General features: G+C 36.8%; 1 protein-coding gene across 1 annotated transcript; it reads left to right on the forward strand.

Annotated features, from left to right (window-relative positions):
* hdlbpb (high density lipoprotein binding protein b) lies at positions 1 to 27,917 on the forward strand. Its single transcript, XM_073828220.1, has 28 exons — positions 1 to 62; positions 1,046 to 1,125; positions 3,049 to 3,147; positions 5,141 to 5,289; positions 5,386 to 5,601; positions 6,097 to 6,303; positions 6,381 to 6,596; positions 6,916 to 7,122; positions 7,211 to 7,318; positions 8,055 to 8,159; positions 8,991 to 9,069; positions 9,392 to 9,531; positions 16,400 to 16,504; positions 16,612 to 16,725; positions 17,012 to 17,098; positions 17,716 to 17,847; positions 17,950 to 18,168; positions 18,293 to 18,514; positions 18,593 to 18,811; positions 19,607 to 19,745; positions 19,849 to 19,964; positions 20,050 to 20,154; positions 23,292 to 23,426; positions 23,519 to 23,662; positions 23,786 to 23,965; positions 25,495 to 25,611; positions 25,719 to 25,868; positions 25,974 to 27,917. Exons 3-28 carry the CDS (start codon positions 3,072 to 3,074, stop codon positions 26,064 to 26,066), a joined length of 3,780 nt encoding a protein of 1,259 aa, XP_073684321.1. The 5' UTR covers positions 1 to 62; positions 1,046 to 1,125; positions 3,049 to 3,071; the 3' UTR covers positions 26,067 to 27,917.

A 27,917-nucleotide genomic window follows, 5' to 3' on the forward strand; every position in this document is an offset into this window, starting at 1 on the left:
CGATTCTCAGCAGCAGTGTTTACTGTCAGCAGACCAGCGGCTAGGCTTTTCCCTCTGACAAGGTGATCAGTTGCTTTTGTTTCCGTAGACGTGCTACTTATCGTACCGTTTTGTGTTGACTAAATTAACATATCCGCGTTTTCTGCAATCAGATTATCGTATTTCAGCAGAGATAGACAGTAGCTCTGCAGCTAACGAGGTGTTACATGTAGCAGATTAGCTGGCCAGCTAAATTCAGATATCCTGAATATATATTCTGCAGGCTAGAACATTTATTAACAAGACTATCACCACGATACAGAATGCATTTCTCCCTCACTTTGCTATTCGAGGTTTTAACAGCTGGTTTAACTAGCAATTGCGCCTTTACAAGGCAGCCTTGTTAGCAGCCTGCTCTAGTATTTGTTTACACAGATCTGCAGCTCTGCACTGAGCCTGCACATGATATGGATCCAGATAGTGCATGATATATGGAGTTTATATAGACAGCAATTGCTTATATTGTTGCTTGTTATGATATTGAACATGCAGGTTGTGTAAAAATATAGATTTGCAAGTGGTCCCTCAAGACCTAAAACCTATGAAAACCTTTATGTATAAGGCATTTCCCTACATACAGACAAAGACTCTGCAATTCGATTTTCTCAATATTAGAAAATAATGACAGGCCTGTTAGCCCATCTATGTTAAATGACGTGTATTATTCTTCTACATGGGCAATTTGCTATCTCAATGAGTGTTAGATGAATATGTGTAAAATGTGTCAGTCCCATGTGTAAATATAATGTGTGTGTGTATTTTTGCTATCACTAGGAGTAAGCACAAACACCCACATGCCAATTAGATACCTAGTCACCTGAGAGTAAAGTGGAGACTATCCTTAGCACCACATCTAGCTATTACCTCCCACAGGACAGACCACTGTGACTTGGCCCCCCTCCTCGGTCAGCCTCAGAGGGCCTTGCCATGAGATGCTGTTTTTTTATGCTGTGTATGTAATCACAAGGCTGGTTACAATCTCTCTTTGTTAACCTCACCCACACAGGGCTGAACAAACAGACTGACACTGAAGAGCTCTCAGTAGCATCCACCTGGACGGACTTTCTGGTTTTCGACCCTTTGCAGGTAGGTAAAAAAATTTCTGGCTTTTCATGATTGTGATATTAAGGCTTAATTTGAGAAATGAGAATGTTGCATGCACTTAGAGAATTTAATACAGCTTGTTTTTAAAGCACGTGTGCAGTGTATAAGCTGCAGTGAAATGTTTTGGAAACTGTTTACAGGAAATGTTCAGTTCAGTGCAAAATATGTGTATAATTTTCATCGTCACATCTTTCTTCTTAACAATTTCATTTATTTAGACCAGATGTTTTCAATCTGGGGTTCGGGGACCCCTAGGGTGCTGCAAAGGAAGACTAGCGGGTCCATGGAAATGTTTAAAGAAAAATAAGGCAAAAATAAGATTAAAATTTTGTTTAAAATGAATAAATAAAAATGTGATAAAAAGTTAAATAAGTAGCTATTAAATCTAACTTACTATACTATAGAGTACTATAAGGAGTAAAAAAATACACTACAGTCAAAAGTTTTTGAACAGTAATATTTTTAATGTTTTTTAAAGTCTTTTCTTCTCACCAAGCCTGCATTTATTTGATCCAAAGTAAAGCAAAAACAGTAAAATTGTGAAATTATTGTACTGTTTTAAAATAATTAATTTCTATAATTCCTCTCCATATATATATATATATATATATATATATATAAATGCCATAGATAAATGGTATAAATATTGATAATAGTACTAATAAAAAATGTTTCTTGAATAGCAAATCAGCATATTAGAATGCTTTCTGAAGGATCATGTGACACTTAGGACTGGAGTAATGATGCTGAAAATTCAGCTTTGAAATCAGGAATAAATTACATTTTAAAATCTATTCAAATAGAAAGCAGTTATTTGAAATAGTAAAAAATATTTCACATATGTGACCCTGAACCACAAAACCAGTCATAAGGTTAAATTTTACAAAACTGAGATGTATACATCATATGAAAGCTCAATAAATAAGCTTTCTATTGATGTATGATTTGTTAGGATAGGACAATATTTGGCCGAGATACATCTATTTGAAAATCTGAAATCTAAGGGTGCAAAAAAATCAAAATACTGAGAAAATCACCTTTAAAGTTCTCCAAATTAAGTTCTTAACAATGCATATTACTAATCAAAAATTACATTTTGATATATTTATAGTAAGGATTTTACAAAAAATCTTCATGGAACATGATCTTTACTTAATTTCCTAATGATTTTTGCCATAAAAGAAAAATCAATAATTTTGACCCATACAATGTATTTTTGGCTATTGCTACAAACATACCCCAGCGACTTAAGACTGGTTTTGTGGTCCAGGGTCACATATTACTGCTTTTGCTCTATTTTAGATCAAATAAATGCAGGCTTGGTGAGCAGAAGAGAATTCTTAAAACACATTAAAAATCTTACTGTTCAAAAACTTTTGACTGGTACTGTATGTACAGTAATATGGTAACTTACCTAATTGTTTTTTAAACAACTATTCAGACATATATATGATATTAATTTTTCACATTATAAATTGGGTCTTTATACAATATCAGGATGGGGTCGCTAAGACGAGTCTGTGGCATCTAAAAGACTGAATACTTTAAACAGTTATCATTTTAAACAACGATCAATAATTGTTAAATTAGTCGAGCTCACACAAGGCTTTTCAGCAGATTTCACAGCTGCAGCATCTTTAATTGGAGAGCTCAGGTGGAGAAAGATGCTGTTGGGCTCAGGGAGATGTCAGTGTGTGTCTGGGCCCTGCTGGGCTGCTGAAACCACTGAGAATAGAGCTCAGCATGCACTTTATTACTCAAATGAAAGTAGTCCATTACCGCTATGCTCTTTTTGTTAGTTTTATTGAAGGCTGTTTGGTTGGACTAGATATTTTCTGCTGTTATATTTTTGTTTTTCTGTATTTTCTCTCCACACGTCCCTTCTCTTCCTCCTGGTCTCTGCAGGATAGCGGATCAGGTCTTGAAACATGAGCTCTGTGGCAGTGTTGACTCAGGAGAGTTTTGCGGAGCACCGCAGTGGCTTGAAGGACGTTGAGATCACAGGTATGACGAATGTGACAAAATTAGGGGTGAACCTATTTTTCTACAAAAATACACGATTCGCCCATGTGTGTTTTTTTGTAACACTGTTCATCTTATGTCTGACTGCAGGAATCGATAATGGGTGTAACAATTAAATAAATAAAAGAACAAGTAAAAGATGCGAATACAAATATTAGTATTTTACCAAAATAAGAGGGAACATGTTATTTTTTATTTAGTACTTTTACATATTGTCCAGAAGAGAAAATAGTAGTTGATTTTTTAAAAAAAGGACCTCTTTCAAAATCCTTCAGGTCCCACAAATTCTTTGGTTTTTCAGCATTTGTGTGTATTTGAACCCTTTCCAACAATGACTGTATGATTGTGAGATCCATCTTTTCACACTGAGGACAAATGAGGAACTCATATGCAGCTATTACAGAAGGTTCAAACGCTCATCGATGCTTCAGAAAGAAACACGATGCGTTAAGAGCCGGGGGTGTAAACTTTTGAACAGAATGGAGATGTGTATGTTTTTCTTATTTTGCCTAAATATCATATTTTTTTCATTTAGTACTGCCCTTCAAAAGCTACAGAAGATACTTCTATGTTTCCCAGAAGACAAAATAAGTACAATTTACCCTGATCTTCAAATTCAAAAAATATTCACCCCCCAGGTGAATTAATGTATCGTGTTTCCTTCTGGAGCTTTTAAACAAGGTCATTTTTATAAAAAAGAATTATTCGAAATAAAGTACGAAATAAAAAGTAACATTTGTTTTGTATGATCCCTCGTATTTTGCTTAAATAATTAACATTTTGCAGATTCTGCAAGGTGTATGTAAACTTTTGTCCTCAACGTTTGTTACTGGAACAGTTTTAAAGCTAGTATTAGACAAACACCTTTGTTTTTGAACACATCTCGAGTGTGTATGATGCTGAACACTCACGCTGTTTACTAGTTATCATTGCGTCACAATGATCTTTGATGGTGACAGCAGAGCTGTTTTTATCTGAATCATAGAGTGTGTGAAGCATTCTGCTGCAGCATGTGTCTTCATGCAGAATTATGGTAAATAGTGTCTTTTGAAAAAGAAGTATTGGGAATTCTAATGTAATACAATATAATTATCAATCTTAAATTAATCTAATTAATATGCTCCTATTGGTGAAGTATTTTTTAAACTGAACAACTAAGATATACCAAATAAGAAAAAATGTGTCAGTATTTTCAATAATTGGTTATGCAGTTAGTTTTTCTTCTGTTCTGGATGACACTGGTTAATTGTCTTTATAAAGTATCATACTGTTATTATCAAAATAATTTAAAGTGTCCCTATTATGCCATTATTAAGGTTCCTAATATTGTTTTGGAAGTATCCTATAATAGGTTTACATGCATGCAAAGTGCAAAAACGCTTTAGTTTTTTCAAAATATGCATTTAATATCATTTCATTTTCCAACAATTCTCAAACAATTTGTTGGAAGCAGTTTAAAGATTCCTCCTTTGTGTCCAGATGGTCCAGTCTGTTGTGATTGGTCTCCTGCCTACAGCACGTGTCAGAAACAGTACGCCCATTGCCATAATTCCGTATTTTTAACAATTTAAACATTATTATTTATCATACTTGCAGGTTGTAACTCAGTGAAGCCAGTTGGTCTAAATAAACTGGATACTGAGACATTTTTTAAGAGCAGAGCATGCATTTGTAAACTAGTTGTGTGCAGCTGTCCAACGTAGAACATAGGCGAACATTATGCAAATGTGTTACCCAGTGACGTTTAGCCATCACAGAAGTGGGAATCGAATTACTAACGACTCGTTAAAGCTATTCAGAGTCGATTTTTTTTCTTTTGAAAGACAGTAACTTTATTTATCTTGCACTTTTGGCTTTACAACTTTGCAGATTATTTACATTCACTGCATGAAAGGCAACATTCCAAATGGGATCCACTTTAAAGAAAAGTTGTTGTGTACATTTTACAGTTCTTGTTCTTATTGTCTGTAATTAGGTAGTGTGCCAGAAGATGAAGCATATATACCCACCTATCTGGAGGCCTTTCCACCTTTACCGGACAAGGGCACTCCAGGTGAGAAGACAGGTGAGCCGGCAGGTGCCTGGAGCAAAATCCGACCCATCAAAGCCTCTGTCATCACTCAGGTAATATATATAATCATCCATAGAAGCTTTGCACAGTCTAAGTAAACTACACTGTAGCTTCTCAGTGTTATTGAGGGTCTCTTTTTACACCTTCAGGTGTTCCATGTTCCTTTGGAGGAGCGGCGGTATAAAGACAACAGTCAGTTTGGTGAGGGTGAAGAGGCGAAAGTGTGTCTGGATATCATGCAGAAGACCGGAGCACACATTGAGCTCTCTCTTGCCAAGGACCAAGGCCTCTCCATCATGGTGACAGGAAAACTGGATTCGGTCATGAAAGCGAGGAAGGAGATTGTGGCCCGACTGCAGACTCAGGTGCTTGTTTGAGTCTTACGCTTCTTATTCAATTCATTTTACTCTTTATGAAAGAGATAGTTAACCCAAAAAATAAAAATTCCAAACCTGTAAGACCTTCGTTCATCTTTGGAACACAAATTAAGATATTTTTGAATCCAAGAGCTTCCTGACCCTGCATAGACGGCAACACAATTATTTATGGTAAATTTTTCATTTTCGTATTCTCGTAGCTTAAAATTAAGGTTAAACCACCAATGTCACATGGACTATCTTAATGATGTCCTTACTACCTTTCTGGGCCTTGAATGTGGTAGTTGTGTTTCTGTCTGTGCAGGGTCAGAAACCTCTCGGATTTAATCAAAAATATCTTAATTTGTGTTTTGAAGATAGATGAAAGTCTTATAGGTTTGGAACGACATAAGGGGGAGAAATTAATGACTGAATTTTCATTTTTTAATTTCATAAAATGCACTTTTCTCTTCAAAAGTTGTATTTTAATGCTGAACTCATCAGGCCTCAGCGACTGTGCTTATTCCGAAAGAACATCATCGGTTTGTGATTGGAAAGAATGGAGAGAAGTTGCAGGAGCTGGAGCTGAAAACAGCCACCAAGATCGCTATCCCACGCTCTGACGATCCCAACGCCAACATCCGCATCACCGGCACCAAGGAGGGCATTGAGAAAGCTCGCCATGAAATCCAGCTCATCTCCGCTGAGCAGGTAACCATTAAAGCTTGATGAAATGAGGTTTTGTGTTTCAGTTCTCATTCAGCTTCATTATGAACTGCCTGCTTTAGGATAAGCGTGCTGTGGAACGTTTGTCTTTGGAGAAGGCTTTTCATCCATTCATCGCTGGTGCATATAATCGACTCGTTCAAGAGCTTAGTCAAGAGACAGGAGCTCGTATTAGCATTCCACCACCCAGTGTACCCAAAGATGAGATTGTCATTACCGGCGAGAAGGAGGCAGTTGCAATGGCAATTGCCCGTATCCGGGCCATCTATGAAGAGAAGGTGATTGTTACACTATCATTCAAAAGTTTGCAGTCAGTATGTTTCTTTTTTCAGCAAGGGCATGTTAAATTGATCATAACAGACACCAAAGGCATGTTACAAATGTTACAAAAAACCTATTTCAAATAAATGCTGTTCTTTTGAACTTTTAATTAATCCTGTTAGATACCAAAAGATAAAGATTTAGAATATTTTATTTCACAAAATTACTGTTTTACTGTATTTGATTGATCAAATAAATGCAGTCTTTGTGAGTATTTCAAAAACATGCATCTTGAGACATTTCCCGACCTTAATTCTTCTTCATTTGCACAAGCAGAAACGGAAAACGACCACAATCTCAGTGGAGGTTAAGAAGTCACAACATAAATACATAGTAGGTCCCAAAGGCAACACCCTGCAAGAGATCCTGGAGAACACAGGGGTGTCTGTGGAGATGCCCCCTCTGGACTCGGCATCTGAGACCATCATCCTCAGAGGAGAACCAGATAAGCTAGGTCCGGCTCTTACTCAGGTGTACGCCAAGGTCAGTTGTTTTAGCATTTTTTTGTCCTTATTTGCAACAGAATGCTTGTGAAAGGCAGCTTTTTACATGGCACTTGTGTGTTTTGCAGGCTAAAAGTGTGATAGTGGTGGAGGTGATTGCTCCAGCTTGGCTCCATCGTTTCATCATCGGCAAGAAAGGACAAAATATCAGTCGCATTACTCAGCAGCTGCCTAAGGTGCAGTAAATTAAAATGATTGTGTTATGTGTATTATGAGATATTCAATTTATTCAATTGTGACCCTGGACCACAAAACCAGTTTTAATTAGCACAGGTATATTTGTATAGCATTAGACCAAAAATACATTGTATGGGTCAAAATGATCTTTTTTTGAAAAAAAAAAATCATTTGGATGTTAAGTAAAGATTATGTTTCATGAAGATATTTTGTACATTTTCTATCGTAAATAAATCAAAACTTAATTTTTTATTAGTAATTTGCATTGCTAAGAATTTAATTTGGACAGCTTTTTTGAACAGTTTGATTTTTTTCTCCAGATTGTTATAGAAATATTATCCTAACAAACTATAGATCAATTTAAAGCTAATTTATTCTGATTTCCATTTTTTCTTCAAAAATGACCCTTATGACTGGTTTTGTGGACCAGGGTCACATATAGCAATTCAAATATTTTTGTAACTGAAACTAGAGTGAGAATAGAGTGTTTAAAATCTTAAAGTTTGAAAGTGTGAGTTAGAATAGTTGTCAAGAGTGCAAGTATAAACACAATGAGGCTGTAAAAGCAGACTAGTGAGTAGATAAGTTTACCTGTTTAACCATTATAGTCCTTTTAAGCCATGTTTTAAGATAAAAACTTGAGTTGTTACCAATATGATTTATTTTAGTGAATAAAATGTGGTCTTTTGCGTTAATCACATTTCAGGCATTTAATCAGCTGTTTGTCATTATCAGGTGCATATAGAGTTTACTGATGGAGAGGAACGTATCAGTCTGGAAGGGCCGACAGAGGAGGTAGAACAAGCCCAGGCTCAGATACAGGAGATCATCAAAGACTTGGTAGGAGAACCCTCAGGTCTCTTATTTTTGTTTTTTTTCTTTTGCTGCTGTTAAATTAATATAGAAATGTGTTAAAGGGACATATTACCCTACTCACTTTCAAGCCATCCTAGGTGTATATGACTTTCTTCTTTCAGACTAATACAAAATGTCCTGGCTCTTTTAAGCTTTATGATGGCAGTAAATGGGTGTTGAGATTTTGAAGTCTAATAAAGCGCATCCATCAATTATAAAAAAAGCTCCACATGGCTCTGGGGGGTTCATAAAAGCCTTCATAAAGGCCTGAAGCAAGTCGATGCTTTTGTGCAAGAAAAATATCTTTGTTTAAAAACTTTAACCATAAACTGTAACCTCTAGCTTCTGCTAACTGTCGTACACGCATACATGAGAAAGTGCCATAGAGAGACCAAAAAACATTCGAGACTTCTTACCTGAGCTTACTCTCCCCTCTCTCATGCCACTTTCTCATGTACACTCAAACAGTTAGCAGAAGCTGCACTTTGTTGGACTTCAAAATCTCAACAGCCATTTACTGCCATTATAAAGCTTGGAAAAGCTAGAACATTTTTTAGTATAACTGTGATTGTAGTCATCTGAAAGAAGAAAGTCATATACACCTATATTGGCTTGAGGGTGAGTAAATCATGGGATACTTTCATTTTTAGGTGAACTATCATCATATATCATAAAAAATGGGAACTTTGGTTGCTAAAAATGAATATCTTATAACTGTAAGATTTCAAATATGGTTTGTTCTTTGGGTTTCTGCATTTCTGGAATAAAAAACAGTTTATGTATAGTCCTCAAGTATTTTATTTTTACTCTCTCCAGGTGGCACGAATGGACTATGCAGAGATTAACATTGACCAGCGTTTCCACAGACATCTCATTGGCAAAAATGGGGCCAACAGTAAGTTTTAACCCTCTCTGGATTGTTGAATCTGAAACTAGTCATGTTTGTGATGCCTGGATAGAAACAGAGATCATAGATTACTGATAGAAAAGTATTGTTTGATTGTGGTTTTACAGGTTATTTGATTACCAGCAGCGCATAATGTTAATATGCAACAGTTGCAAATGTAGTTCTCCCTCTCATTTAAACATAGTTTTTCATGTGTTGTCATTATGAATTGCTGCATGTAATCAGATTATATATTTGTTACAGTAAAGTTGATTTGATCAATGAACTAAGCCGATGAGTGGATAAATCAATTATTTGGTTCTTTTCCCAGTAAATCGGATAAAGGAGCAGTATAAGGTATCAGTGAGGATTCCTCAGGACTCAGAGCGCTGTGGGCTGGTTCGTATCGAGGGCGATCCTCAGGGAGTACAACTCGCTCGCAAGGAACTGATGGACATGGCCCAGCGCATGGTAAGACATGCTATATGGAAAGCACAAATGCACTCTACATATGTGACCCTAGACCACAAAATCAGTCTTAAGTAGCAGGGGTATATTAATATCCTAACAGGCAAATATTGCATATAACAATTGACACGGCATTCAGGTTTTTTTTGTAGTTTTTAACTCTCTTTTTGTGACACAAAAATGAATTTAAAACGACTCGCTGCAGTTTGAATCCACACTTCTTTATATGATCGATGTCTAAATCTCTCTGATAAAATGTGTGACTGTTGTTGAAAATCATCACTGCTGCATATACGGCGAATACGACTAAATTGAGAAATTGGTAACGAACGCTTTAATGACACGGGATGATAGGATTGTCCATGCAAGATAGTGTTACGATCAGTAGGTTTTCGATACAAAGTAGTCTCAATGCCCGACGTAGTATTAAGAACAAGCACATCCGAGAAATTCATTTTCTCTTGATGGAAATTAATGGTAAATTTTAACGCAGTGCATTTATTATTTACCAAACTATGAAACTCTAATAACTCAACTTCAGTGCCGCTCCATAATAGAAAAACATCGTCAATGTATCTTTTCCATAAAACAATGTATTTCAGGAAATCGTTAAAAGGATTAAACACAAATTGATGTTCAAACATCCCACAGAATATAAATGCAAAGCTTGGGGCCATCTTAGACCCCATACTGACCCCCAAAATCTGTAAATAATACTCAGACCCAAACAAGAAATAATTATGTGAAAGCACCAATTTTGCCAAGTCACTCAAACATGCAGTACTAGGAACCTGACAAGGACGTTGATTAAGAAACAATTCAATTGCCTCTAGCCCACCCTGAAACGGAACATTGGTATACAGCGATTCAACATCCATAGTGACTAGAAGGACAGTAATCTAATTAATGATCTTATTCTGAATAAGACAATAATATGATTAAGGTGTTTACCTGAGTTGCTTTTAGAATATTCCTTTCATGTTCCCGTTTTACATGTTATAGTACATAGATAGATTAATGACACACATCATTACGTCCACACGCGATGCTATCAGTTCATCTTCGTTATAGACTTTTGAATGTTTCGGTTTTAATTTTACAAAAGCTTGAAGTGGCTTTGGACTTATGCAACAATTTTTTTAGAATGTGTGAGTTAAAATTTGTCGTGGTCGCATTTGTGCGAGTGCATGCTGCGCAGCTCCAAAGTGTCTGCTCCATACAGCGAGCGTTTCAGAGCCAGTCAGTTTTTAGGAAGGAAAAAAAAATCACGCAAGCACGGTCACCGAAAGCCAGTTTAGTTTTACTTTTTTTTTGTTTGTTTTCATTTTGAAAACCCTGTTATCTTTGCCGTTTACCCCACATAAAGCTTTGAGGCTTTCTTTTATTTTCTATTAATTAATTTGATTGCTCAGTGTTTGCGCGCCCTTTAATAAATTTTTTAGTCGGCATATAGCACAGCATGTGATGGAGTCCATGCCTCGTCTTATTAGTTTTTGTTAATAAATGCTATATAAGCTAGTTTTGTTTTATTGTTGTTGTGCTGTTTAATTAAAAATAACAAATCCATCTTTTAGAAATTTGTTTTAATCTTAAAATTGATAGGTGTAGCCTATATATGTAAGCAAAACCAAGATCATGAATTTGAAAGTAAAAGTGAAAAGCATCCTAAGACATTCCAATAGCGGAAATCCCGTTCACAAAATTAAAATCACAAATAATACTAATGAAAAAGAACAGGTTGAATGTTAACTACCTTACCATAAAACTATAAATTATGATAACAGACTATTTATCAGCAATGAGCATTGTATTGATTAATCCCATGTTGTAGCAATAAATAAATAAATACATAAAAATGAAACCAAAGCATATGCACGTGCGACCAACTGAGAGCGTTATGCCGCGTTCCAGGCAACCCCTTACCCGTGTTTTTCCAAACTTCTACCCGTGAATGTGCACTGGAAAAGGCAGTCAAACCCGTGAATTCCCACCCGTGAACTCGTACTAGATCGATGTACTCCCAGTTCCGAGTTCTGACGTAACATAGCCTGAGAAACAACAATATCAGCCTCTAGGTGGCACACGGTGGAAAAATAGTTTAGGACAATATAACGTTGCAATCAAATTATTAATAATATACAATTAATAAATGCGCTTAGGCCGTTTGGCGTGACTTGCCTGGAACGCTACAAAGTCGTGGTTTAAAGATGTGATTTACGAGCTCAAAAACCTGCCTAGAACGCAGCATTAGTGTGTATCCTGTCGCAAAAGTCCTACACAAGGGGAATAGTGTGATTAAGGTGTGTACATGTCTTCCATAATGCGACTAAAATAGGAATACTCCACCTGTCTTAATTCGATTTGTTTTTACTCCGATTATGACTTTAGTCGGATTAAATTAATCAAAAATATCAGTTTACATGGTTGCTTCTTAATCAGAGTAGGGTTGTTCCGATTCCGATACTAGTATCGGAAATGCCGCCGATACCACAAAAAAATCTAGCATCGGAATCGGCGAGTACTTGAACCCACGTACCGATCCGATACCATTTTCTTAAGATATAAGTTATTCCCGCTAGCAAATCAGAAGCCAGTTCTTCTTCGCGGCTCAGAATGCAAACAGTGTTGCCATGCAAGCAACCACTGTTTAGAGCAGCGAAGAAGAAATACAAATGTGCTAGCAGTTTGTCCGCTAAAACGGCGGCATTTCTCATATGTAGGGCTTTATGATTTCTGCGATGCCGAAAACACGGACGGAATCGCGGAATCCAGTCAAAATGGAACTTACAGTTTAACGCGGAACGTCACGGAATTTGTCAAAGTTTGATGCATTAATCAAAGGTAGTTCATTACACTTCAATCAAATCGTGATATGGACTAATATTAAGCCAAAACCGACTGTTTAAATATGAATTAATGCGTGGTTCTTTGTTAATGAATTGTACAGGCGCGTGGTTTGTTTACTCCTTGTACTGAAGCGCGCGGGACACTTGCGGTAATATTAAAGGGCTCCAGACTGTGACCAATTTTTCTGCCAGTGTTACTAATTTTCGTGAGCGGTCACACTGGCGCGACCACCGCGTTGTTCAACTCATAAGCTCTGCCATTTCTGTCTCAGATGAGAAACATAGAATGGCACGCGAAACGAAAGTGAAACTACGACACGTTTGAGCTGCTCAGCGCTGACCGTTTATCAGCTTGGACTGCAATGCAAACAAACTTGCACAAACCCTGAACAGCTTTATTCGGGAGCCAACGTTGATTTTGCAACACTGTTACTGCTGCGAGATGCAGTGAGGAGCATTTGAAAATGCCGCACAATGAATAAGGTTGCTGCGAGATCTAGTGAGAATCTTTCAAATTCTGGCCAAAATTCTCTGTTATAAACAGGGCTGATGTACGTCAGAAAACCAGATTAGTAATACTAACTATATGAAAAAAATTACTGTCAAATGCATGTCATATAATAAAAATACTCTAGTTCACAGTGTATATCACTGTGTATTTGTTTTATTAAGGAATAAGTCTGAAGCACACAATAAAATAATTTATAAGTATTATCTACAGCTGTATATACAATTACACACCCAGGTATCGGATTAGTAGGGCCTACTCGGTATCGGCCGATACCCCGAGCCCAGGTATCGGAATCGGTATCGGGAAGGAAAAAAGGGTATCGGAACATCTCTAAATCAGAGTATTGTCTTAATCGCGTTAAAATCGGAATATTGTTGTCCATGTAAACATACTCATATGTGCGTTCACACTGGACGCGAATGAAGCGGCAAGCGTGAGTGATTTACATGTTAAGTCAATGCAAAGACGCCAATAGCCATCCTGCGCGAATGAGGCGGCGCGAATTGAGCGTTTCAAGCGTTTGCTGCTCCATTCGCGCGAGTTCAAAAATCGGAACTTTGGCGAAAATTTGCGCCGCGTTAACCAATCAAAAATTTGGCAGAAATCCGAAACAACAATGGAGGACAAAATCACCGTTGCTGTCTGTGGTTACTCAGAGCTGTACGATACATCTTTGTACTTTTATAGAAACAGGAATAAAAAGGATCTTGCTTGGAAGAAAGTGAGTGAAGAGGTCGGACAATCTGGTAAGTTTTAAAAAAAACGCTCTTTACTCAATCTGTCCTACATATATATACATATTGAGACTACAAGCAAGCTAAAGCTGGCAAATTGAGCTCATTCACCTATTTTACAACTACTTTCCCACTGACGAGTGTCAGACGCCCCTCCCATGACGCGAATTCGCGTCTGTTGTGAAGTAATGCTGTTCCAGGCAGGTTTTTAAGCTCGTAAATCACGACTTCAAATCACCACTCACGACTTTGTAGCGTTCCAGGCAAGTCACCCCAAACTGCCTGAGAGCATGTATTATTATTACATTATTATTAATTTGTTTGCAACATTATATAGCCACAAAGTCTATTTTTTCACTGTGTACCACTTGCACAAACAGCGCACCCGTAGGTGCTGACATTGTGGTTTCGCGGGCTATGTCACGTCAGAACTCGTAACTGGGAGTACATCGATCTAGTACGAGTTCACGAGTGGGAAGTCACGGTTTTGACTGCTGTTCTGGTGCACTTTCACGGGTAGAAGGTTGGAAAAACACGAGTAACGGGTTGCTTGGAACGCGGCATAAATGTCACGCGCGAATGACGCGAATTTCACGCGCGAATGAAGCGAGTATCTTCATGAGTACAACATGAGTACATGAAGAAGGGGCCGTTCACATGTCACGCCTAAAAACGCGTGGAAAACGCTAGGCGCACCGCTTTCTTCCTTATCAACAAAGCGCTCGGGCGCTTGCTCTCCGGAAGCGTCTGCCGTTTCTAAGCAACCATCAGCTGCGCTCTAGCTCCAAGCCTATGCGTCTCCATGCATTGTTTCTTCTATTAGCGTCAAAATAATGGGGGCTTGACAAATCATAAAGTTCAGGAAATCCCTGGACCACAATGATGAGCTGCTCCTCCATGTTTCTTCTGAGGTTTCAATGTAACGGAAAAGCATAAGGAAGCTGATTGGTTGGTTCATGTCACATGACCTGCGGTGCGCTTGCGGCATTCTGAAAAGTTGAGATGTTTTTATCTCGATGCGGCGCGGACGTGCCTGGAAAAAACGAACGCATCGCACCGCGTACGCGTCGCGACCGCCTCGCTTCCATTATGGAACATGGTCTGCATTTGAAATAACGAACTTGAGCGCACAAAAGACGCTACATGTGAACGGCCCCTAATGCTGCGTTCCAGGCAGGTTTTTTAACTGGTAAATCACCACTTCAAACCACGACTCACGACTTTGTAGCGTTCCAGGCAAGTCACGCCAAACTGCCTGGGCACATTTATGAATTACTCTTATTTTTATATTATTATTAATTTGATTGCAACGTTATATTGTCCTAAGCTCTATTTTTCCACCGTGTGCCACTTGCATAAACACCGCACGCATTAGGGCTGACATTTGTTGTTTCGCGGGCTATGTTACGTCAGAACTCGTAACTGGGAGTCCATCGATCTAGTACGAGTTCACGAGTGGGAAGTCACGGGTTTGACTGCCGTTCCAGTGCACATTCACTGGTAGAAGGTCGGAAAAACACGGGTTACGGGTTGCCTGGAACGCGGCATAAGTCACGTGGTACTATATCGTTTCGCGGAAGGATAAAAAAAAATTAATTTAAAACAAATATGCCAATAAAATGTTTCAAATTCATATTCATGTCCAGTTTTTTTCCTTATGTGGCAAGTAGCCGTGTAATAAGCGGGATAATGTACAGGCAGCCTTCGGCAATAACTACCGGCTGCCTGTACATTAACCCTTACATAGATGTGCCACAGTCACCATCACATGAACCAGAGGATATATCGGACACAGAAAGTCCGGAGTCCAGTGAGTGAGCCTGATGTAAACTGGACTGTCTTACATTAAAAAATTCTTTGAGTCTCAAGGTACGAAAGAACTTTGCAGTGTGCAGTAGGTGAAAACGAAAGTCCTTTGTTGAGAACAGTTAGACAATCATTAGAGATCACTTTGCTCGATAAATTAATAACATTAATCACCTCTGCATCGTTCTTCGTGTCACATACTGAGATCTTGTGGGAGCTCTTTTTGCTCCTCCTACATTTTTTCTTTGACGAGTGATGTTGAATTGTCGTCCGCTTTCTAAAAAACGTTGTGACTGGGACAAATTGCTGGAATCTGAGTCCCGATCAAATGACGAAGACGACTGAGCAGACAAGTACCTGTTGTCATCATATTGTGAAGGTTTTCGTGCCCCGCGCAAAGTGAATTGTGATGATGAAGTGGCACATTGGTATTCAATTTGTCTGATGAAGAGCCTGCGTGCTTGAAACGTCACACACGCTATGCGAAAGTTGTTTTAAAAATAAATATTTTTGATATTTTTTGGAGCTTTGGTGTTGCCGACTTTACACTTTATTTGTTTACTTGTTGCTTTTTAGTCGAGCACCCATTTGAGACTGATGTGCTTTTGTTTCATTTTTCTACCATAAATATATAAAAACATAATTTTTGATTAGTAATATGCATTGCTAAGAACTTCATTTTGAATACTGATTTTAGTATTTAGATTCTCAGTATTTAGATTTTTTTGCACCCTCAGATTCCAGATTTTCAAATAATTGTGTCACAGCCAAATGTTGTCCTATCCTAACAACCTACATCAGTGGAAAACGTATTTATTCAGCTTTCAGATGAAATGTCAATTTCAAAAAATTTACCTTTATGACTGGTTTTGTGCTTCAGGGCTACATATAACATTTGAACATAATGAACCTATCTGGACTGTTGCTTGCTTGGTTTCAAGATTTGTAATTTTCTGGCATTTTTGACACGTTAGGAAAATGAACGCACGAAAGACCTGATAATAGAGCAGAAGTTTCACCGCACTATCATCGGACAGAAGGGAGAGAAGATCAAAGAAGTACGGGACAAGTTCCCTGAGGTGCTCACTGCTTCATTTTGTAAAGCACACCGATAGCTATATTCTGCTGCACAGTTTCATAGCATTACATGAGAAATGGTTTCATACAGATGGTTTCATTTTCTCAGGTCATTATCATCTTTCCGGACCAGCAACAGAAAAGTGACATCGTACAGCTCAGAGGGCCCAAAAACGAAGTGGAGAAATGTGCAAAGTTTCTGCAGAAACTCATCGCTGAGCTGGTACAAGAGTAATTTCCTCTTGCTTCCTTCCTGCTCTCAAATAACACTTGCTTCGTGACTAATACAGGGTCGTGTAAAGAGCAGCTATTATGTGCTCACACAGCTGTGAAATGATCATACTCAGCCTACAGATGACAATTTCCCTCAATGCGTTTGTAGTTAATGCACTTTTGTGCTTTAAAGTAAAATCATCTGTTGCACAGCTGCGAAGTTCACTTGTTAAATGACATTGAGGTTTAGTGTTTTTTATATATTATATTTTTTTATTTTATGTTCCTGTTATTAGGTTGAAAGCAGCTTCTCAATTTCTGTACCCATCCACAAGCAGTTCCACAAAAACATCATTGGCAAAGGAGGTGCCAACATCAAAAAGGTAAGGATACAATGTCATTTTTTTTTCTTTTTTTTTTCTAGATTTGTATAGTTGACTTGTTCATCCTTTAAAGGCAGGGTAAGTGATTTGGTTCAAAAACATTTTTTATTATGCTGATTGAAAGTCTCTTCATATCCCGATAGCAGACACTAAGTTAAGTGGTCTAAATGTATTTTTATTGGTGCTGATTAAAAAATTGTGATTAATCCCACATAAGAATAAGGTTTTTAATTTATACTTTTATATTGCAATAATTTTATATTCAATCTACGAATTAATGTAGAAACAGGAAATTGTTCTTTTTTTCAGTATTTTATTACTAATTATTAACCATTGACTATATCCATTCAACATTACAGTATAATTGAAAGCTATTAATTTTAATATTTTTTAGATTTAAAAAAATAACAACTTCTAATTTAAGTGAACTTCAAACAATCTTCACATAAACCCAGTTGAGAGCATTGTGGTGTGGCCACTAAATATTAAAAAATAACATTCAGCATCTGAAAAATAATGACAGATTCTATTTTTGGGGATAAACTGCTCTTCAAATATTGTGCTAATGTAATTTTTTTTAATTAAATAAATTTTTGTTGCTGTGCAAACACATATAGATACGCGAGGAGACCAACACCAAGATTGATCTCCCAACGGAAAACAGCAACTCTGAGATGATTGTAATAACTGGCAAGAAGAGTAGCTGCGAAGCCGCACGAGATCGTATTCTCGCCATTCAGAAAGAGCTGGTAAGAGAACAGAAAGTTAAAGAATGTATTATGGGTGTAATTCTCGGTGCTCTTAGTTTTTCTTCTTTCACACATTTTCTCTTGTTCTTTTAATTCTCCCAGGCCAACCTGAAGGAGGCTGAGGTTTCCATCCCAGCCAAGCTGCACAACTCTCTTATCGGATCTAAGGGCAGTCTGGTGCGCTCTGTGATGGAAGAGTGTGGGGGTGTTCACATTCACTTCCCTGCGGAGGGCTCAGGGTTGGACAAGGTCACTATCAGAGGTCCTGCAGAGGAGGTGGAGAGAGCCAGAAGACAACTGCTGCAGTTGGCAGAGGAGAAAGTGAGCAATGAGATGAAAATTTAAAGCAGAAGAGCAAAAAGTTATCATTTTCATAATCACATGACTACTTTGAGGTTTTAACTCCTTCAGTCTATGTGAGACATTTGATTTTTTGTCCCACCAGCAAGTCAACAACTTCTCAGTGGAGCTTCAAGCCAAGCCAGAGTACCACAAGTTCCTGATAGGCAGAGGAGGAGCCAATATTCGACGGGTACGGGATCGAACCGGAGCACGAATTATCTTCCCATCACCAGATGAGCCAGAACAGGAGCACATTACCATTATGGGTAAAGAAGAGGCGGTATGGCTTGCCCAGAAAGAGCTGGAGACCCTCATTAAAAATCTGGTATGACAGAAGAGATAGTAAAATATTTAAGTGTTTCTTCGAATGCACTTCCTGAAGCTCATCTGTACTTTTTTCCAGGATGACGTGATAGAAGACAGTATGGTTGTGGACCCCCGGCATCACCGTCACTTCGTATGTCGGAGAGGGCAGGTGTTGAGAGAGTTGGCGGAGGAGTATGGCGGTGTAGCTGTTAGCTTCCCTCGCACAGGCACGCACAGTGACATTATCACTCTCAAAGGACCCAGAGAGTGTGTTGATGCTGCTAAGAAACGCATTCAAGAGATTGTTCGAGATCTTGTGAGTTTCATTTCCAATCCATGTATACATACTGCGTACATTAGGGATGCACGATAAATCGAATGCGATTATGAGGCGCGTTTAGTCAATGAAGCTGGTACTTTGATTAGTAGTAAATCTTCATCACGTGCGTTCAGCTGGAGCGGCAATTAATACACAGAGACGTAAATCACTGGCAAGCTACGCCAATCGATTTTGAGCGCAATTTGGCGTAGCTTGTCAGTGATTTACGCCTCTGAACACTCCAGCTGAACGCATGTGATGGAGATTTACTACTAATCAAAGTACCGGCTTCATTGACTAAATGCGCCTCATGATCGCATTCGATTTATCGTGCAGCCCTAGCGTACATACATATGTATATATTGTTTGTGTCCCTGGACCACAAAACTAGTCATAAGAAATTCAGAATTTAAAATTGAGATTAATACATCATCTGAAATAATTTAAATTGATATATGGTTTGTTAGGATAGGACAATATTTGGCCAGTTTGAAAATCTGGAATCTGAGGGTGCAAAAACAAAATCAAAATACTGAGAAAATTGCCTATAACTTTGTCCAAATGAAGTTTGTAGCAATGCTTATTACTAGTCAAAAATTAAGTTCTGATATTTTTATGGTAGGAAATTTACAAAGTATCTTCATGGAACATGATCTTTACTTAAAATCAATGATTTTGAGCCATGCAATGTATTTTTGGCTATTGCTACAAATATACTTGTGCTACTTTTTGGTCCATAGATAGATAGATAATATATTGATTGATTGTCATAACCTGCTAATGTGTCATCAGGAGTCACAGGTGAATGTGGAGGTGTTGATTCCTCAGCGTTACCACAGAGCCATCATGGGACCCAAAGGCTGCAAAATACAACAAATTACACGGGAACATGAAGTTCAGATCAAATTTCCAGACAGAGATGAGTCTGCAGGTCTCTTCCTTACGCTCTCAAATCAGTTCAGATATTTTTATTCTATTTATTAATGACAAGAATATTTACAAGCTGTGTTGTTTGTCGTATTTGTGGCTGGCAGCTCAGGAACCTGCACCTCAAGAGAACGGAGATGCAGACCTCATTCCTCGGAAGTGCGATATAATCACTGTGACGGGACGGGCTGAAAAGTGCGAGCTGGCTCGTGCAGCTTTACTTGTAAGGACGTCTGGAAATTCTAGCTGTCTGTCTTTGATGGATTGGTTTTCATTCTCTCATTTTTTCTTTCCTTTTAACATTCTAGGCCTTAGTTCCTGTGACGATTGATGTTGAGGTTTCATATGACCTTCACCGTTACATCATTGGACAGAAAGGAGCTGGAATACGGAAAATGATGGAGGACTATGAGGTAGAGACATATTGAATTACCGTTCAAAAGTTTGGGTTCAGTAAGATTGTGTTTTTGAAAGTCTGTTATGCTCACCAGGGCTACATTTATTTGATTAAACATACAGTGAAGACAGTAATATTGTCAAATATTATTACAATTTAAAATAAATTCTACTTGAATATATATTAAAATATAATTAATTCCTGTCATTTTCAGCAGCAATTACTTTGGTTTAGGTGTCACATGATCCTTCAGAAATTATTCTAATATGCTGATAGTCAACGAAAAGAGGCTTGGTCGACCAAAATTTTATTAGTCGCTTAGTCACAGAAAAAAGTGGCGAAATCACGCAGTCTGTGATGGACAGAGTGTTAACGGCTGGTCTATGTGGTAATACAGTACATTGGGCAGGACATCCAAATGCTCATGTATAATTCATCAGCCTCAAATATGGCTTTTCATCTGAAAGATGAATGTAGTAGCAACTTTACATGGCCAGTCAATCTAATGTCAACCTAGAAAAATGTGCGCTATTGAAGTGTTTGTGCACAGTGTGGAAGCTGAATAGTAGCACACTCACTGCATGACAGATATAGGCACCAGTGTGGTCACTTGCTCTTAAAATACTCTGTAATTTTAGTTATACAGATAAAAGTAATACATCTTTCGAATCTGTAAAGACTCTACGTTTATTTGTGTGCACTCACAATTGTATCAATCGGCCTTATCAGTCGAATTACATGGATTTAAAATCGGGTCATATTATACTGTGAGAGTGTTTTAAAAAGATGAGACAACGACAAAAATAAAGTGTATAAATAAGTGTATTTACAAATTCACAAGGAACTTAATACAACACAATAAAACTAGAATAACTTAAGCTGTTAAAAGCACAGAGTCTTTCAGTTCTATACCATAAAACAGTCCTTAAGAAATCCAGCATGTTGAAAGTTAAAAGTGTCCACCGGTGTATATACAGTCCAAATAAGTGTAATCCAATAAAAGTGATGCTGGAATGGAAAGTCCTTGAAGAAACTCCTCAAACCAGTGTTTGGTCAGTGACCCAGATTGTTTGCCATGCTGCCTCCTTTATACTGTTATTCCCTTAATCCATGACAGGCAGACCCAGACTCATGTAAAGACATACACACATTAAAATGGTTAAGAGGAATAAAATGGCTAAGACAACATGAAAACCTAATAAAACTCAAATATACATAAAATCATAATATTTTGAGCAGGTTAAAACATGTGTCCTGTGTGACAGTGTCACACAATAACAACGTTGCGCTTTTGTAAAATAATGAAAGCAAACAGAATGCGCTTTCTGCCGTCTCGGCCTTAAGTGCGAAACTCCAAAACTCTTGCCTTACAGACATGAAAAATATTTATAGAGATTGAAATGTCTACTTTTAAATGAACCAATTCAGATTTTAAATGAACCAATAGAAAACAAATATTGTCAGAATATGTAATCCATGTTAAAACATGCCCACCGGTGCATCTACTACTGCGGAGATGACTTCATCTCTTGAACCGAAAACGAAGAAAATAGTTTATCAGTCATTTATTAAAACATTAACTGTTTTTCCCTGACACATTCATAATTACTATATCTGCCGGTGTGCTTTGGCAAGCCTTTTTGTGTGTGCTCGAGCACTTATCGGGCTATGTAGGCAATTAAAAGCTCATTATTATGATTTATAAGGTTTATTAATAAATGCGTAACTAATAGTTGATTAATGCTTAAAATGAGCGACTACTAGTCGACCAGAAAAATCTTTAGTCGAGGGCAGTCCTACATATTATTATCAAGTTCGAAAACAGTTGTGCTGCTTAATATTCTTGTGTAAAGATTCTTTGATGATTACACAGCATTTTTCCGAATAGAAATCTTTTGTAATGCTTTTACTTTCACTTGATAAATAATGCATCCTTGCTAAATAAAAGTAGTAATTTCTTTAAAAAAACAAAAATCTTACTGACCCTAAAGTTTTGAATGGTAGCGTAGGCTTAAACCATCCAACTTTAATGGACTGAATTAAACAAATCTTGTTAAAGCGACAGTACTGCCAAAAATGAAAAGAATCCTGTCATCAATTACATCACCCTTGTTTTCTTTTCTTTTGTAGAACACTATCAAACAAAACTGCATCTTCCTTTCTGTTTAACAGAAAGTCAAACTGATGAGTGAATTTTAACGATATGTAATAGTCTCAGGTGTCCCTAGAATGGGTCTTTGAGCATTCAGCTAAAAATACCCCACAGATCATTTATTATATCATTTTGAAAATGCTTATTTTGAGTGAAAGCAGAAATATGTTATTTTCATTCATGCCACTTTAAATGCAAATGAGCTGCTGCTCCCAGCCCCCTTTTCCAGAATAGAACTGCGGCTTTAGGGCTCGTATCTCAGATACTCTGCTAAAAAACTTGTTTGTTTTTAATTATCATGTCTGCTGCGCTAAAATCATGCGTTTTGAAGCCATATTAGTTTAAACTTCTGATATAGAGTTTTCTAAACGCACACATCCGAAGCGAACGCACAGAAAGTGGCTGTCACATGAACGCTAAACTAATTTCTCTTTCATGTCTTATTGCACTTAAACTGTCAAATACACACAAGTTTATTTTAAAAACACTTGAGTTACAAAAACAGTCGATTATGTCTGTGAAGGTAAACAGCTGGGAAGGAAATCGCAAGTTTATATTAGATCTGTGTGGCAGCAGTGTAATATACAGTAAATAAATCAATAAATCCACTGCTCTCTTGTCTCCTCAAAGGCTGAGAGTCTAAATAGTGTTGTGTGCTCGTCTGTGCAGCCAATGACAGAACAGTTATCATGCTTTGCTCTTACTTTTACCATGGCTTTAGAACTGGTACACCATTGTCACTTGAAAAAAAAACCAAAATGGCGGCATCGTGGGTGGAAACGTGAAGATTAAGGGGCGGTAATCTGCGAAATATGATCTTATCGTTTTTTTCACAAGCGTGCAGAGAAAGGCTTACCAAAACAATGTTACTGGGTTGTCCTTTTCATGTTTTCTGGGTTGGTAGATGCACTAGGGACCCGATTCTAGCACTTAAACATGGAAAAAGTCAGATTTTCATGATATGTCCCTTTTAATGTGTCTGGTTGTACTGTGCTGTACAGGTAAACATCTGGGTTCCTCAGCCTGAGCAACAGTCAGATCTCATAAAGATCACAGGACAGGTGGCCAGTGTGGAGCGGGCCAAACAGGGACTGCTGGAGAGAGTCAAGGAGCTGCAGGCGGAGCAGGAAGATCGGGTACAACTCATGCTATGACAACAAAAATTCCATATACAACCTGAGATTCACTTCTCGAAATAGAAATCTATTCTTTTCTTGTCTGTTTGTAGGCCTTACGGAGCTTTAAGGTGATGCTCTCTGTAGACCCCAAATATCACCCCAAAATTATAGGCCGCAAAGGAGCCGTCATCTCTCAAATACGCAAAGACTATGATGTCAACGTGCAGTTCCCTGACAAGGGTGATGAGCAGCAGGTATGAAAGCTGATTGTTTTGGAAAGGACATTTCCTCATTCTTTAAACCACACTGGTTAGAGGAGCTCATATCAATCATACCTTTCATACCTGTCATCGTGTTTCTGTCTCTTTGCCTGTAAGGATGTAATCGTGATCTCTGGTTATGAGAGGAATGCTAACGAGGCTAAGGTGGCTATAGAGCAGCTGGTAGCAGCGCTGCAGGATATGGTGAGCGAGGACATCCGGCTGGACCGGCGGGTCCACGCACGCATCATCGGGGCACGTGGCAAGGCCATTCGGAAACTCATGGAGGAGTTCAAAGTAAGAACAGTATATAACTTATATAAATTAGTCATAATAATTACGTAATAGTAATAATAATAATACTGATGTTGATTATTATTATGATTATTACAGTTAAAATAAGAAACATTGGAGTACATAGTCATAATATTTAACATCATAATCATAATAATATTAATAATTATGATAACTAATTATAATTAAAATTATTTATCATTATTATTATTATTATTAAAAATAATTACCATCACCAATAATTGCCATCATCATAATAATAATAAATATTGATGGTCAATAACAATTAAAGCTGAATAAAGCTGTTTGTGTTAAATAATTATAAGCTATTATATTTATCATAATAATAATAATAATAAGCCATGAAACTCATGGAGTTCAAAGTAAGAACAGCTTGCATATTCGCCAATAGTGACAAAACTATATAACATAAATTATTGATATAATATTTTATATAATAATAACAACAACAACAATAATAATAATATGATAAATGTATTATATTATATTGTTGTTGTTGTTGTTGTTGTTGTTGTTTTTATTATTATGTATGATTATTACATTTATTATTAGAAACTTTGGAATACATAGACATAATATTTACCATAATAATAATGATGAGGATAATAATGAATAACAATTATTACGTTTTTTTTTTGTATTATTATTATTATTATTATTATTATTATTATTAAGAATAATTACCATGACCAAATCAACAATAATGATTAATAATGTAGAAAAAAAGTTTTATTTGCCAATAGTGGCATAACTATATAACATATAAATTAGTCTGACAATTTAACATTTTTGTTTTTAATTTTGTTTATTATTAGAAACTTTGTAGTACATAGACATATTTACCATTATAATTATAATAATAATAATGATATTAATATAATAATAAACAATCATTGCAATTAATTATTATTAACTTTTTTAAACTACCGTATTTATCAATAATAATAACTATTTGTATTATTACTATTATATTAAAAACAATTACAATCATAAGTAATTATTATTAAATATTATTAAAAAATATTTACCATCACAAATAATATTAATATTAACTGTTATTGTTATTTGTTTTTTAAAACGATCATATTTATCAATAACAATAAAAAAATTTATTATTACAAATTACTGTTATATTACTGTTATATTAAAAACAAAAAAACATCATCAGTAATAATAATAATTATAATAATAATTTAAAAAATAATTTTATTTGCCAATAGTGGCGTAACTATATAACATCTAAAATGTGTACAGTGATAATATTTATCCTAATAATATTATAACAACAGCATAATTACTATTATTATGATAATTTATTGTTGTATTATTATTACAAATTAACTGTCTAATAATAATTAAAACTTAAGAATAAAAAACATATAGTTATTAAAAGTAATTGAAGTGTAAATAAATAAAATAATGAAAATAATGATAAACACTAATAATTCAGCCAAACACTAAGATATATTTCATATTTGGTTCATCCTTAATAAACATCTTCTTTTTTTCAGGTTGATATACGGTTTCCTCAGCCAGGTTCTGAGGACCCGAGCAAGGTTACTGTAACCGGATTGCCGGAGAATGTTGATAATGCCATTGACCATCTACTTAACCTGGAAGAAGAATACGTGAGTTGGATATGTACAGCAAGCAAATGCATCTTTCTAGACTGATATATTCCATGACTTGTGTTTTCATTTCCTTTACATTCTCACTCACTCCTGTTCCCTCTTAGATGTTGAGTGTCACAGAGACGGAGACTATGGCAGCTTATATGAAGCCTCCTTCAAAGACGATGGGGACAGGAGGAAATGACGAGGACAACAAAGCTCTAGCTAAAGGCTTTGTTGTACGAGACGCCCCTTGGAACGCACAAGGCAACAAGGTTTAAAAAAATATGTTAAAAATACCACTTTAAAACCTCAATTTCGTGTTGCCACTGTGATTGTCACATTAATGATTTCCTTGTTCTTCTTTTCGCAACATTCAGGCACCGGATATGAGCAGTGCCGAAGAATTCCCCACGTTCGGATCTGGAATAGCACCGAAACAGTCATCTGCATGGGGACCCAAAAAGTGCTGAATGAAATCGATTTGTTCTGACTCCAGATCTCACATCTCTGGCAACTTGAGAACAAGAACATTCCATATTTTTGCTCTTGTCTTTCTCCTGGTGGAGTTACTTCTGTCCTCTCCTACCTTTGCCTGAATAGTTCCTTATCATTGGTGGATAGATGTTCTTCAACACTCCTCAACTGCCCGCAGATGGTCACAAGTCAGTTCCTGTTGTGCCAGTCTGAATTCACAGAAACTGAACCACAAGTAGCAGTTACCATCATTATCCACCTGTTTTCTTGAGTTGGGTGACAAATGGCTAGGCACTGAAGAACGAGGCAGATGTTTTTTATTTCTCTGACTATTTAATTGCAAGAGAACCCCTAGTTCACTGTGTATGAGTTCTTTTTTAAGTCCTTGATGGTTTTTACTGTTCTTTTTATCTTTCGCTCTGTCTGTGTGTGTGTGTGTGTGTGTGTGTGTGTGTGTGTGTGTGTGTGATCCATAAATGCACTTGGTTTGAGTTTTCACTCTATACTGTACAAGAGATAAAGGATGGTCAATAATGATCTTTTTTAAATTGTTTTCTGTATTTATTAGTGTATGTATATGTCTGTTATTTATTGGTTTTCTCCAGTGACTGAATATTCAAACTGATGAGTGTGGATGATTTTGATGCATAAAAAAAGTATTAGGTATTATTTTGCAGTATGCTTGATTTCTTTTGCTTCAGAAAAGTGTGTGTGTGTGTGTGTGTGTGTGTGTGTGTGTGTGTGTGTGTGTGTGTGTAAGCCATAGCTCATGTTCACAAGAAATGTGTGTGTTGTGTGATTTACTTTGAATCTCAAAATTTTGTCATTCACTTTGTTTCAAATATATAAAGTATTTTTCACTTCACCTTTGTCTTTAACTCCTCAAACTTGCAGAAAATGACAGAATTTCATACGTTTTTCATTTTAAACCAGCGCATACTTGACAGACTTTCAAGACTTAAAACATTTCAAAAGTCTATGGAAAGCTGTTTATTAATGGATAATTTCGAAGTAAAGACTATAATTAAAGCAACTGTATCGTTTTGTGTATGTTTGCGACTTTGGAGCCCCCTACAGTGTCGTAAAATATACATGTAATGATGCCATAAAGCAGTCTCTTCGCAGAATTTCATACTTGTTTACTTTAGATAACTCGCAGAAAACAGGTTTGGGGAAGAAGCGTGAAAGCTGTTTGCCTTATTAGCAGCAACATGATTTTTCAAGGTAAAAACAGAAATTTACAGTTGCTTTAACACGAATGGCAAACTCACACTCGCGCACATTGCTGGTTCTCAATTTTGCATTTATTTACTTAACGTTGATTCGGTGTAATTTTGTTAAAATAATTGAAATATTTTTTTTAATATAAAGAGAAAGCTGTAAACAGCCATTCATTCATAAGTGGCTTTGTGGCGCTGTTAATACATTTCAAAACATTGCTCTGTTTGTTTGAGCATCACAACCAGCTGTTGACTCAACCAATGCCATCAGTTACTTTGTATGTCTAATAATTGAGGGGAAGTATTGCATGAAACCTCTTGTTTTTCCAGTTCCAGTTCATGTGATGCTAGTGGCGCAGAAACTACACACTTTACCTTAAATTAAATTTTGATGTGTTTTGGCGTTAAGGGTCGTCCTGCTTGAGTCTTGTGAGTCACTGTTGTATGTGGTGTGAACGTATGCTTGTGTATATGGTTGAGTAAAGAACCATCTACAACCACCAACCGAAGATAGAAACACTATCGGCCTTAAGAAGTTATTGCCATAGGATATTTTTATCCAGATTTGATGACATTGATATGAAACACTGCAATAACATGTCAGTGACACAACTTTACTACTCCAAA

Source organism: Garra rufa, chromosome 22 (assembly GCF_049309525.1).
Source record: "Garra rufa chromosome 22, GarRuf1.0, whole genome shotgun sequence".
Lineage (NCBI taxonomy): Eukaryota > Metazoa > Chordata > Actinopteri > Cypriniformes > Cyprinidae > Garra > Garra rufa.